This window comes from Coffea arabica, chromosome 10c (assembly GCF_036785885.1).
Source record: "Coffea arabica cultivar ET-39 chromosome 10c, Coffea Arabica ET-39 HiFi, whole genome shotgun sequence".
In the NCBI taxonomy this organism is placed as follows: Eukaryota; Viridiplantae; Streptophyta; class Magnoliopsida; order Gentianales; family Rubiaceae; genus Coffea; species Coffea arabica.
The window spans coordinates 3,482,133-3,495,886 of NC_092329.1; the positions used below are offsets into that span (position 1 = coordinate 3,482,133).

Consider the following 13,754-nt stretch of genomic DNA (forward strand, 5'->3'; position numbering starts at 1 on the left):
GCTGCCAATGAATTCTAGCAGCAATTAGACACTTTTAAGAGCAGTGCATGGAACCCATTCTGGTCTAACTTTCTTCTTCAGCGAATTGTAAAGTTTAACATGAAAGATGAAGAAAGAAAAGTCGGTGACCCATCATCCATCATATAATTAATACTCCAGTTAAAGCATAAGCATCATTGGGTAATTCATTCATTTTCCACAGCAACTTTTAGAGAGAACACATAATTAATTAACGTACGAGTTCAAATGTTGCTTTAATTTCACAGCAATTTTTCCAGTAGTAATAATTTACAATGCATTTCTTCCAGTGATTAGCGAGTAGTGATACTACAAAAATTTCCCCTCGAAATTGTTTCAGCACCTTTAATTATGAATTCTTAGAGAGTAAGAAACCACAGTATGTCACATTATACCCATGCCAATATTCTCTCTTTTTTTCGTTTGACGTGAAAGGCAGGCTTCCAAGGCAGCAATAATAAATATTCCATCCCACCAGAAGGTAATAATGCAGGACCAAACTTGTTCCTCAAAGTGCCACGATCCCTAGCAGCCTGCACAAAACTCTTTTGATTTGATGTTTTAGATTCCCCCTTCGGTCCCAATCAAATCAAATGAACCTCTTTTTGTTATGCTTCCTCTTTACAAATGACGACGGCCCAAAAATCAAACTCACTTTAACGTGGAGTGTGAATTGATCACACACCGGCAAAAGCAGGTGCGGGCATGACTTTGGATAAATGGTTGCAAGAAAATGCCAAAAAACGAGAACCAACCCGCTAAATACGGCAGTCCGAAGCCAATTATGCCTGGAAAACCATTACTACTGTTAAACAATGCTATGCTAGTGGCAAGTTTTAAGGGAAAACTGCTTAATAAACTTTCATAGCTGCGTGTGTGGGAAATTTATGTTCAGATTCTTTTCTGCCATCCAATTAACATCTTTAATTCTTGGCAGGCGGCTATAAGGAGGGTAATCACGAGATGGCAAACGTAGTAGTACCAGACAATCCGACTTCAAGAGGATAAACAAAAATGGCAGGGACGAGTGGAAGAAACCTCGAGCTATGGAGTAAACATAAAGAGTCTTTTGATTCTGCAGACCCATGAATTTTTTCCTCGCTATCGGTTCATGGAACTGCGCTATGACATTGACGCTTCCCGTTTTGGTAAATTTACTTAAAACGCTACAACCGGTTGTACTAATCCAAGATTTATGAAGCTCATCCACTAGCTTTGAGGCACAGGATGTCAGTAGCCAGTCGAAAAGAATACAAATGACTATGGAACTCAAGATTTCCAAATGTTGGGAGATCCAAATATTTATCTTCTTCTTTCATCCCGGTAAGGTCCTTCACTTTCTTGATCCTTCAAGAAGCCTAAGAATGCAAGAAAGCCGAAAAAGAAGAATCCTCCAGACCAATTGCCTCCACCTCCACCGCCACCACCTCCACCATCACCATCATCACCGGGTGGAAATCCAGTCCCACCATCATCTAGTTCTGGAGATTTTTCCTTCCCTGGCATTCAGTACAACATCCACTATCTCAGAAATCCTTGATAGCAATCAAATTATCAGAGGCAAACTATATTTGTCATGCTTATGAAATCAAAAAAAAAAAAAAAAATTTATTGCTCTATAGGTTCTATATTTGCATGTTTAGTTTCTCAGAAATTTCACGCCGAGGAGAAATTCTGGTTCTTGGTAGCCTAATATATAAAGGCATGTCAATACAAGCAGCTGATTATGTTACAAACACGGATATCATGGACAGCCATAAAAAGGTTACCTTGAACAGGAGCGACAGTAATTGTCGATGATTGCCGTGTAACTGTTTGGGTCTGCCCTTCCGAGCATGTTGCATTCTTAGAAAAAGAAATAAAAACCAAATTATCAACTCATATATTGCTAATCATTTTGCTTACTGAAGTAATACAAACTGAAGGTAGACCCAGAAAATATACTGACACATCCTCAGACTTATGCATGATTACTTTTACTGATTATTGTCGCCTATCAACACCACTAATCTACCAACAGCCAACTCTCAGAAGTCATGCGCTAGCCTGTAAGCCTAATTAACCCTACCTGAACGCAATGCCAGAGTTCCCTGGCCTAAATAGTGTGAGCTTTTTTTTTTTTTTTGGTTGGGAGAGTGGGGAGTGGAGAGAGAGACGAGCTAACATTGAACCTTTTTCTTTTCCTTTTATTTATTTTTTGGCTCATTGTACAGAAGGATTCACGATGAGTAAATCATCAGTTAGATGAGGCTCAGACAAATTCTCATTTCAAAAACATCACAGAGAAAGCAAAGATTCTTTAAAAAAAAAAAAAAAAAGAGGAGGAAGTAAAGATTGTTGATGTTGAATATATGATTGTTAAACAACACCGGCATAGATTATCTCCAGATAACTTATAGGCAAAGTAAGATTACCAGGGCAGCAGAACATATTATGGAAGTTTGCTTTGTTCGAATAGCATGATTGATGGGTGTTCTCTTGTCAAGAGGCCGAAACCGTAAAGACATTGGTTTCAGTCCAACAGGACCACATCCAATATGCTTGATTTGCACCGGCCATCTATCCTCTGCTTTTACTGCACCAAAAAGGCCTCTAATATGAGAAAAGATGAAATGAAGAACAAAAGCATATATGGACCAAATGCAGATTTAATAAATCTATAAAACACATGAATAAGAACTCACAAAGACTTGGCACAAGGACAGTGTTAATCACCATAGAAGGGTATCATAAAAATGTCACCAGAAACACACTAGGGAGATTCCCTGAGATCTCATGTCATATGCTCATAAGTCTCCTGTGCAATTACCACAATATACAAGTGTGCAGAACTATGACCTAGCTCATTTACAAGATTAAACAACAATCTACTGCAGTATTAGAGCCTACAACCAAACACTGTCAAGGACACGAATCACATCCTCATCTACATCTGCTCGCACACATAGTAATACAATCAACTACATTAAGCTAACCCATCAAAATTACAGAAGTGCATGTATTTGGCCTAGAAATTCACAAAGTATGCTTGGGGCACAATTTTAACTTGAAGTTCAGTAAACAATCTATGCTGTAAAGCTACACATGAATGCATTAATTTGGACATATGACGGATGAAACAAAGAAGCAAGTTTGTCAAATAATAGAGTAATTGACCAACTTCTCATGCAGGTTCTATATGCCTGACTACAAAATGTTTGCAGTTTCCACCACTTCTCAGAGTTCTAAACTTAGAGGAATCCACCAAGGCTCAACTAACTGTGCATAGTAAGAGAGCCCTTTTGTGCTCATAATGTTGTTTTTAAATTAACAAATGACCATTCTTCCATGTTTGAGGGTTTCAACCCTAAAACTTGATAGTCAAGATTCAACCCTACTGATTTACAACATTTTTTTGAATAAGCATAGATCCAAAATCCTTTATGCTTCTGTATGATCCTTATCCTTGTGAAAGATATTGTTTCCACTAAGATGTGCTCCCAGGAAGCAAAATTAAGACAACAGAAAGGTCCAAAGGCACCAGATGTTTGCAGGCAGAGTACAAGTGATATACACAAAGTTTCACAGTCTATGGATTTATGTATTTATGCTATTTTTGACTTTCCATCTAACATTCATACCACTACAAAGTACCCAGTACAAAATTCGTGTCCTTATGCTTAGAAACTCAGAAGAATTCCAGTTTCCTTCTCTCAATTATTATGGCATCAACATACAGCATTCAAATCTCAAATGTTGATTGCTGGCTAATAAAGTTGCTGATTTCCTCTCTTAAGGTTATGCAGTGACTGAATAAGTAGCCAAAGATGTAAGACAACACGTAAATTAAATAACTACGGAAAAGAGTATCAACGTCATTTTAAGAAAGAGTACGGAAGTTCATTTTAAGAAAGAGTGCCCCTCATTCTACCAGAAAAAATGTTTAACTAAACAAGGATATCCCCATGTACACACACGTCTTCACTCAAAATCCAAGAGCTGCACTCTATGAACCTAAGCACATAGCCCTATGAATTCCAGACTGTATAAGTGCAACACAACAAAAGCACTGATAAATCACAGGCAGCTCAGAAACAAAAGAATTGTCAACCATCTGTTTCACATGATAAAGACAAGATATCAATGTCAATAAATAGAACTTATACACACCTGTGGCTAAAGTAGATGTGCCGGCACTTGTGCATGCCATCAAAGACATTCTGTCAATAGATGATATGACCTGAAAGTATAGCCACAAGTAACTATGCTATCAACGATAGAAAAATTTTTCGAAAAAAGTAAATAGATGCCCAGTTTAATACATATTCATCCTATTTTCCAGGCATTCGTATGACAACTCCATCCTGGATGAACGAAACTTAATTTTAATCTCCCAAAGTTCAATCAAGAAGAACATCTAAGAGGCCACCCATATTGGTACTTAGTTTGTGTAATTAAATTTCAATAGATTGTCAACATCATACACTTCCTATCTTGCAAAAATATCACATTTTTCACAATAAATGAAACTCAATCCAGGGAAAGGTCTTGGTTTAACCTAGCAGAACGAAAACATCAATTATTAAACTTGTTCGTGAAATTAAAAAAAAAATCTTGAATAGAGAAATAATAAGAAAAAGAGCACAATTTTTCCACATCCCAAATTAAAAGGGCGCTGATTTTCGTGTTGAATGATTAGCTGCTACAAAGTAGCAAAAAAGAAATCTAATCCAGCAGAAGGAAAAAGTAAAAAAGAACCATTAATTCAATTGCTTTCCCAGCTCGAATTCTAACATATCCAAACTTATCCGAGCTATAATCGAGCTATTAAGGTTATCAACAAAGTCGACCCTCTGAATCAAAAAAAAAAAACGGAATACTAAACGAAACCAATCCCAGCCCTCCAATATTCCCACTAGTTTAAATCTATAGGACCAACAATCAATATATAACAGAGAGAGGAAAGGGAGGGAATTGAAGAGAGACCTTACCCTGTTGTTGTTGTTGTTGTTGTAGAAGGCAGCAGCTGAGACTAAACGTGAGAGCGGATTGAACGAGACTTTTGGGGCAATCAATCGAACAGATCAAAGAAAAGAAAAGAGGGGAAAGGGTTTGCGAAGCTGCAGATGAACTATCCACTTATCTTCTAAGATTATTGCTTTGAACCGCCATATTTTTCCATTCTATGGGCACGTTACGATTGGATGGCGCTTCCAAAGTAAACTATTGGTTTTCTTTTTTTTTTTTCCCCTTAAAAAAGAGACTATTGCTTCTTCTTTTTTTCTTAAGCCCAAAAAAAATTAATTGGACGGAAGGTTCTGGACCCTCGAGTACAAATATTTCAAGTTTTGTTCAGTAGTGTTACAATAAGGAGATTTTCACTAATCGAAAACGGAATAACCTTTCCTTTCTCCTTTTCTTTTCCTTTTTTTCCCCTGTTTGAGAAAACTTTGTCGGATTGTACTTGCTAATAAAAAGAAACAAAGTTTAATTGAAGAATCAATTAAAAAAAAGGGAAAATCGTTCAAAACGTCTCTCACATTTTACAATATGACTTTTGTCGTCCCTCACTTTTAAAAGTGTAATTTTACGTCCCTTACAAATTCACATTGACCAAATTTGGTCCCTACCTAGGTTTCCGACTAATTTTTTGCTGGAATCTACCATGCGACTTGCATGTGATCATTTTTTAAGGGCAAAATTGTCAAATCAAATTTTTACATAATCTGATTCATAGTCCCTCACATTTCACAAAATGAATTTTTTCGTCTCTAACATTTTATAAAATAAATTGTTTTGTTTCTGACATTTCAAAAAACCCACGTATATGTATATTTGATTTTACCTAAACAGTATGAATAACATGTAATTTATCTCTATTGGATTTCAGCTAAACATGCTAATCGTAGTTATACACATACTATTCAATAGATATATATAGGGGTTTAAAACTAATAATTTTGTTTGAAACCCATGTATATATTTATATGATTTCACCATTTGAACCTATTCAATATTTGTAACCTTTCTCTTTTGGTAATAATTTATTTATTGAGTTGCATAATAAGATCATCTAATTAATGGGTCCTAACTCAAATTCTATAATTGTGCTAACAAATTTCAGTTTAAATCTGAAATTTCTACTCGACACTTTTAAGACCAACAGTTAAATTACTTGCCTTGAGATTGTTTTAAAATTTGAAAGTGCCAATCATTTATTTCTTTTTGTCATACTTTTCTTTTGTTTACTTTTTCAATCCAAATTTAATTTGATATAAACACTCGATAATATTTAGGATTAAATGTCTTCTTTATTTTCAAATTTCGAGTAAAAGAAAATGAATATAAGTGAAAAATTAACAAATCTTTTACACCTATGTATATATCTATTTGATTTCACTTGAATAGTACGAATAGTATGTAATATATCTCTATTTGATTTCACATGCTATTCGTACTGTTCAGGTGAAATCAAATAGATATATACATGGATTTAAAAAAATTATTCACACACATGATCAATAAAAGATGAAAAAATTCATTTTGAAAAATGTGAAGGATGAAAAAATTCATTTTGTGAAATGTAAGGGACAAAAAATTTTATTTTATGAAATGTGAGGGATTATGAATCGAATTATATAAATTTTAATTTGACAATTTTACCCTTAAAATATGATCACGTGCAAGGCACGTGGTGAATTCCAACAAAAAACTAGTTGGAAACCTATGTAGGGACCAAATTTAACCAATATGGATTTGTAAGGGACGTAAAATTACATTTTTAAAAGTGAGGGACGAAAAAGTTATTTTATAAAATGTGAGAAACGTTTTGAACGATTTTCCCTAAAAAAAACGCTGAAAGTGAAAATCAAAAAGATGTTTGTTCTTTCACGTTTTCTTTTTGGAACGGAGTTTAACATTGAGGAAGTGATGTTTTATATATATACTAGTGGTAAAAGGCATACTCAATGTGTGTGCAAGTTAGAAATAAATTGTTTCTTATATGAACTTATTTTACATAGATTTTTTTATATTACTGGACATGACTTTGTTCTTTTATGCTTTTTTTTTTTTTCCTTAAGAGTATAATTATGTTGTGTGTTTATGGGTAGTTGTATTGGAAATAGGTAGTTATAATGAAAATAAGTTGTGTTCACGGTAAATTTTAGGTCCTATGAAAGTAGAAGTGAAACATGAAAAAGCGACAAACAAATGTTTACACAAAAATTCAAGATTTCCACTTTGTGTATATGTACTAGTTCTCAATGCATACCCAATGTGTGTGCAATCAAAAAATACATAATATTTATGGTCATATATTTTAAATAAAATTTTTATTACTTAACCAAACTTTAATCTTTTAAATATTTTGCATAAAATAATTTTATATTAATAGTTATAATATTTGGGATTAGTTATGTTGAAAACATATACTTAAATGGTTAAAAGGAAAAATAGATGGGTAGTCAAAGTAAAAATAGTTTTTATAAGGGTAAATTCATAAAATGACAATAAATATTAAGTTGAATGTTAACACCAAACTCTTTCCTCAACCTTTATATATATAGAAGTATAGATATAGATATGTATATGTATATATGAATAAAGTTAACATGGGCTAAGGAGTGTAGATTTCCTTTCTCTTCCAAAGTTGGGCCCAGTTTAACATTTCTTCTGGACAGGACTCAGGGCCACAGCCTTTGATTGGGCTTCTCAGCTGCAGGCGTGGTGATGTCCTCGCAATGTGCTGTTAGTTGAAGAACAAATTGACTCTAACTTTGGTGCATTTGATATAAAATTGAAATTTGAAGACTAAAATATGAAATTTAAATTCATTATTGAATTGTTAAGTCTTAACTAATCTAATATGATATATTTAAGTGCATAGCACATTGAGTTATTCCATCACTTACTTAATTAAATTAGATATTCAATTATGGCTTAGAGGAAATGGAAAGCAGCTTTTGGGAATAAAACAAAACTTACTACTGTAATTTTAGATTAACATTGAATCGGAGAATTCATATTTTGAAGAATGTGATAATATATACTAAACGGATTTTTTCAACAGGTGCTCAACAAGTATTTTTTTCTTGATATGCATTTAACGTCGCATATCAATTTACACGCCAATAATTATTAGCTTTTCTCATATTTATATAGTTCTTTCTTTAATTAATTTTAAATTTTTTTCAAAAGATTTGACATTCAAATTATATTTTAAAGAGTGCGTGTTGCTTTGACTTTTCCCGATCGCAATCGTTAGTTAATCATCACTATCGAGACAATTTTGTTAATTACTAATTAACAGAATAATCATCGTCTCACATTGACCAAAAGGTCGAAGAAATGGACAAAAGGAAAGGAATATTCTTTTCAGAAGATCTTTTAGTAAAAAGAGTTGCGACACCACAACGTAACGCATCTAACCTGAGACCTTAGGCTTTCCGACATGTCAAACTGGGAGAACGAACATAAGTCCAGCCAGCCAGCTATATATATACTACTACAAGAAACTAAAGATTAGCTGTGTAATTAGTTTTATTTGTTTTACACTTGACTCATATTTTCTGAATTTCTTCCTTTTTTACAGATTTCTTTCTCATTAATCATATATTTTTTTCCATTAATGTACTACAGTACGATATTGACTGATGGATGTTAATGCCCCTCGATCATTTCTTCTTTTGTTTTTCCATGATTGTCAACATCTTTTGTGTCCGGACTCAGTAGTAGCAATATACCATCCTTGAAACGTGGAATTAATGTTTGATTAAACTCAAACGTGGGACACGTAACATGATCCAGTGGTCCTCCAAACTTGGCCTCAACAACTCACACGTAACCCCGCAGCCCACAGCTCAGACTTGCCAACAAATCAGATCCCTCACTCACTTCCCACTGTGGACTGGGACTCTACAAGAAGCAGTACCCCACCAATATTCAGACTCCTCTCTCCCACCGCAATCGTCCATAAACACACAGAGAGGATCAACGCGCCTTCTCTCGCATTTCATTCTTTCATCGTACTATAATATCTTTGGGCATTCACTGTATTGTCAGCTTTTCCCACCTCAACCTTTTGTGTTCTGTTGGAAATCAGAAGAATCTGAATTCTTGTCGGGTTGCTCTTGATTTTTCGGTTACTGAAGTTTTCCTCATTTTCGCGACCGGGGTAGTGGTTGGTCTGTTATTTTAGTGATACACGTGATTTGGGTCTCGAGTAAAAATTTGATCTTTGGAAGATTTCTCTTTTTATGGCAATATACATGTGAGGTTGTTGGGATCTTTTTGGAAAAAAAAAGTTTTGCTTTTTGTATCAAATAGGTATCTCAGAAAAGCTAGTGCTATACTGTCTACGTATTCTTAAGAGTTCCTCGTACTATATTATATTTGTTGAGTCACAATTTAATATTATATAGAACAAGAATCTTTAGTTGATAATCAGGGGGGTTTAGTATCTGGTTTGGGTTCTAGGAGCGGGATCGTTGCAATGGATTCCTGCTGTGCCACCATGAAAGCAAATGCCCATCCTTCGCAATTTAGAAGGGCTTTTGGCTATGGAGACAGTGGATTTCTGGGAAAGAAGATCAAGGGAAGTCTGAAAAGCAAGGCTTCAGGGACCAACTTTTGCAGGAGTTTGAAAAGTAGTAGTGTAAACAGGGCTAAAAAGATCAAGCCTGGGGTGGCTTTCTCCATCTTTACACAAGATATAGACCAAGAGATTATGGTTAGTGAACACCTCTTTGTGAAATTTGTGCTTTTGGCCTATATATGTGTGTGAGCGCGCTCGCGCGCGTATCTTTCTCCTTATTGCTGGCACAATGATGAATATTTAGAGTTGTTTTCTTTTATTTTTCATGTTGGATTCAGCAATTTGAAGCACCAGTATTTGATGAGAGTTCAACAGTAGATCCTAAAACTGTAGCTGCAATCGTTTTGGGTGGAGGTGCCGGAACTCGCCTGTTTCCCCTTACCAGCAAAAGGGCTAAACCGGCTGTAAGAACGGATCCCACTATCTTGGTTCCTACTGTTAATATCTATGGCTGTCACTGTTGGTTTATATTATTGTTTTTTTTTTTTGGCTGCAAAAGTTGGACAGAATTATAGAATTTTGTGGACTATAGAAGGGTTATCCAGTAAAGTGCATTAAGAATTTGTGAAGTTACAGTATTATCATGATTCAAATTATGCAATATGGAGACACAGAACCAAGAAATTTTATTAAAATTCACTCACTATTAGTGAAACATTTGCTTCTGATGTGGAATTGTATTTCAGGTGCCAATTGGAGGTTGTTATAGGCTAATTGATGTGCCCATGAGCAACTGCATCAACAGTGGAATACGGAAAATTTTTATCTTGACCCAGTTTAACTCATTTTCCCTTAATCGGCACCTTGCTAGAACGTACAATTTCGGAAATGGTGTGAATTTTGGAGATGGGTTTGTGGAGGTAAGATCAATCGGGACCTTTTGGAAAGCACATTTTTCATCTTTAAGTAGAACTAGGATGGATAGGGGTTTATAGTTAGCCATTGTTTACTCTTTCGACAAATATACACTAGGGGCACCATTTTTTTTGTCCAAGTGTTAAGGAATATATTTTAAGCACCCTGCAGTCGAATCTTTTTGAAATACAAATAAACAATTGCCTAACATGATGGCAAAGGCAACTTGTTGCTGTTCTAAGAGAAATTTTAACTGGAAAACAGGTTCTTGCTGCCACTCAGACATCAGGCGAAGCTGGAAAGAAGTGGTTTCAGGGAACTGCAGATGCTGTTCGGCAATTTACATGGGTATTTGAGGTGCGTGTTTAGAATTGTGCCTGTTACTGGGAAAATTCCGAGTGAAAAGCAATAAAGCTTGGCCTTGACTTGTTTTTGTAGGACGCCAAGAACAAAAATGTTGAACACATAGTAATATTGTCCGGAGACCATCTATACAGAATGAATTACATGGACTTTGTTCAGGTTTATTTTCATCTTTGGCTGTATGCTTTCTCTAGCACTTTCTATTTCTCAAAATTTAGACATTAAACAAAGTTATACTTGCAGAAGCATGTTGACACTAATGCAGATATTACTGTTTCATGTGTACCCATGGATGATAGGTTCGTAATCCATCTATCTTCCAAACTTCGTATTTAAACCATATCATCACCTCTCTCTGCCTCTTTCATTTGATAGAATAGACTACAGACGAACCCTTAAAGTGGGTAATGGATCAGGAACTTATGTTTTAATTCTTTTCATGGCAGTCGAGCCTCAGATTACGGGTTAATGAAGATTGATGGGACAGGGCGTATTATCCAATTTGCTGAGAAACCAAAAGGCGCTGATTTGAAAGCAATGGTATTTGAACTCGAATCCCTTATAAATACTTTTTGACATATCCGGCTTAAGTTGATATGCATATCACTTTGGTATTTTGACTGTTGTTGCTTGGTGATTTTAAGTTGCCCATCCTGAGCTACTCTTCTTTTCGGCTTGGATACAGCAAGTTGACACCTCGCTTCTTGGACTTTCTGCAAAAGAGGCTATGAAGTATCCATACATTGCATCAATGGGTGTTTATGTATTCAGAACAGATGTTCTGCTGAGCCTTCTGAGGTGGAAATATCCTTCCTGTAATGACTTTGGCTCTGAGATCATTCCCTCAGCTGTGAAGGATCATAATGTTCAGGTGAGAATAACAGTTTACTGATTTTATAGACACAATCTTTGTTGCCCATGGCCTTAGGAATTTGGTTAAGTGTTGGTCAGGGAACTTTTTACTAACTTGGTTTGGTGATGAAATTTTATCATCAGGCGTATCTTTTTAGTGATTACTGGGAGGACATTGGGACTATAAGGTCGTTCTTTGACTCCAATTTGGCACTTACAGAGCAGGTCATTTTCCATTTTCTAAGAATATTCTTTAGTCTTACTGCATTTTTGTTCATCTAATTTACTATAGAACTTCATCATTGGGTTAAGTTGGAAGTTTCATAAAAAACTTGCAGCTTTGGTTGTCAGAAATCCAAAATTCTTATAATTCATGCCAATACACAATTGGGAAGAAGAATTTTGTTTAAGAGAAAAAGTTTGCAGATGGAAACATGAAGCCTCCAGCACAGTATGGTGGCTGCTTGCCCTTTATGAATTACTTCAACTATAATACAGAGCTTGGTTTATTACTCTGTCATTTGCAGTTTGCCTAATATGGTGGCTCCTAGCATATTATGAACCTGTTTGGCAATTGCATAAATCTTTAGTACTCTGTCAGTGGCAGTTTGTATCTTGGAATTAAAGTACAATTTTGATCTTAAGATTGGTTTTCAATGGTAAATATGTATCAGCTATTAGCTTCTGAAGGACTTAAAAAGTCCCCACGCTAATTATAATTTGTTTCTTTTGCAGCCTCCGAAATTTGACTTTAACGACCCAAAGACTCCTTTTTATACATCTCCTAGATTCTTGCCACCTACTAAAGTTGAAAAATGCAGGGTATGCTATTATGCTCGTCTATCTTCTTAGAGCTTGTTTCTTGCACATCTCACGAGTTTACTGGCCTTCTCAGATTGTGGATGCAATCATTTCACACGGTTGCTTTCTTCGGGAGTGCAGTGTTGAGCATTCTATAGTTGGCGTGAGATCACGCTTAGACTATGGTGTTGAATTGATGGTGGGTAGAAGTATCTTTAATTGTAAGAATTGCTTTTGGCCAACATAAAGTTAAGGTTCTGTGTGAAAATAGTGTTTTGAAGATTTACCAGTTGGTTTTGAATGTCATGCTGAGTTTCTTATACCATCATCAGTACCAGTTTTTTTTTTTTTTCTTTTTTCCTTCAGGCATCATCAGTACCGGTTTACCCGCCGCTAAAATGCTATGTCATGGTGTTTTGTTGTTTGTTACTTGAGTCTAATCAGTGCAGTGAAAGAGTTCAATAGATTATTAAATATTATCGGCAAAATCTTATGTTTTCTTTTGAGTGCCATGTGTACTTATGCCAGATGATTTTTTCGAATTTCAGGATACTATGATGATGGGTGCGGACTACTATCAAACTGAATCTGAAATTGCATCTTTATTAGCAGAGGGGAAGGTGCCCATTGGTGTTGGACAGAACACCAAAATTAGGTGAGATATTATCATAACTTGCAGACCGTCACTAACTTGCAACTTGTTTTAGTAAATAAATCCATAAACTGAACTCTGTTGTAGATCTCATGGCTTAAAATCCCATTCATTCATTCATTCATCGTCCATATAGTAATTTTTCCTCTAGGAGACTTGGATGTGCCTTTTATCTATGTGCTGACAAATTTCTTTCATCCTTGTCACTTTGTGTATCAAGAAATTGTATAATAGACAAGAATACCAAGATAGGAAGAGACGTGGTCATTACAAATGCGGATGTAAGCCTTTCTTGCTTTCTATTTTCTGTGCTTTGCTGGGAATCCTTATACAGGAGCATCATGCTGCAGAGGATTTATAAGTTTTATCGGATGTTACAGGGTGTTGAAGAAGCCGACAGACCAGAAGAAGGTTTTTACATTAGATCAGGAATCATTGTCATTCTGAAGAATGCAACAATTAAAGATGGAACCGTCATATAATGGTGTCAAGATTATCAGTTTCTGCTACGATGAGGCCCCTGTATATGTAACTATGCTGTGTTTTTGTTCAGACTCGTTTAAGGTCTAAGTTTTGGAATAAAATTTAATGATGGCGAGGACTATGCGAAGTGATGCTTCTAATCTGATTCTTAGTTTC

At 35.4% G+C, this 13,754-nt stretch overlaps 2 protein-coding genes across 6 annotated transcripts; one reads left to right on the forward strand and one right to left on the reverse strand.

Moving 5' to 3' along the window:
* Nucleotides 1–1,046: 1,046 nt before the first annotated feature.
* LOC113713531 (uncharacterized) lies at nucleotides 1,047–5,188 on the reverse strand. Of its 2 annotated transcripts, none has more exons than XM_027237270.2 (5): nucleotides 4,984–5,188; nucleotides 4,168–4,237; nucleotides 2,433–2,593; nucleotides 1,788–1,863; nucleotides 1,047–1,517 (listed from the first exon to the last, which is right to left on the reverse strand). In XM_027237270.2, the coding sequence occupies exons 2-5, from the start codon at nucleotides 4,214–4,216 to the stop codon at nucleotides 1,321–1,323; spliced, it is 483 nt and encodes a 160-aa protein (XP_027093071.1). In that variant the 5' UTR covers nucleotides 4,217–4,237; nucleotides 4,984–5,188; the 3' UTR covers nucleotides 1,047–1,320. The 2 variants fall into 2 exon arrangements, with proteins under 2 accessions (XP_027093071.1, XP_027093070.1); XM_027237269.2 differs by having other exon boundaries at nucleotides 4,989–5,128.
* A 3,693-nt stretch (nucleotides 5,189–8,881) lies between these two features.
* Nucleotides 8,882–13,725, forward strand: LOC113713197 (glucose-1-phosphate adenylyltransferase large subunit 1-like). Of its 4 annotated transcripts, XM_027236855.2 has the most exons (14): nucleotides 8,885–9,727; nucleotides 9,871–9,996; nucleotides 10,279–10,452; nucleotides 10,712–10,804; nucleotides 10,886–10,969; nucleotides 11,054–11,109; nucleotides 11,257–11,350; nucleotides 11,496–11,681; nucleotides 11,807–11,887; nucleotides 12,398–12,484; nucleotides 12,558–12,662; nucleotides 13,012–13,118; nucleotides 13,336–13,396; nucleotides 13,496–13,725. In XM_027236855.2, the coding sequence occupies exons 1-14, from the start codon at nucleotides 9,491–9,493 to the stop codon at nucleotides 13,595–13,597; spliced, it is 1,593 nt and encodes a 530-aa protein (XP_027092656.1). In that variant the 5' UTR covers nucleotides 8,885–9,490; the 3' UTR covers nucleotides 13,598–13,725. The 4 variants fall into 4 exon arrangements, 3 of the variants coding, with proteins under 3 accessions (XP_027092655.1, XP_071925423.1, XP_027092656.1); XM_027236854.2 differs by having other exon boundaries at nucleotides 8,882–9,727; nucleotides 13,336–13,725; XR_003453481.2 differs by lacking the exon at nucleotides 13,496–13,725 and having other exon boundaries at nucleotides 8,883–9,727; nucleotides 12,558–12,684; nucleotides 13,336–13,362.
* Nucleotides 13,726–13,754: the final 29 nt, after the last annotated feature.

Excerpts from the sequence above, each read along its gene's own strand:
- LOC113713531 (XM_027237270.2), bottom strand. The coding sequence starts at position 4,216 with ATGTCTTTGATGGCATGCACAAGTGCCGGCACATCTACTTTAGCCACA. Across the intron at positions 2,594-4,167 it reads CACATCTACTTTAGCCACAG|TAAAAGCAGAGGATAGATGG; the intron begins GTGTGTATAAGT and ends TTTTTGGTGCAG. Across the intron at positions 1,864-2,432 it reads TAATATGTTCTGCTGCCCTG|AATGCAACATGCTCGGAAGG; the intron begins GTAATCTTACTT and ends TCTTTTTCTAAG.
- LOC113713197 (XM_027236854.2), top strand. The coding sequence starts at position 9,491 with ATGGATTCCTGCTGTGCCACCATGAAAGCAAATGCCCATCCTTCGCAA. Across the intron at positions 9,728-9,870 it reads ATATAGACCAAGAGATTATG|CAATTTGAAGCACCAGTATT; the intron begins GTTAGTGAACAC and ends TGTTGGATTCAG. Across the intron at positions 10,970-11,053 it reads ATTACATGGACTTTGTTCAG|AAGCATGTTGACACTAATGC; the intron begins GTTTATTTTCAT and ends TTATACTTGCAG.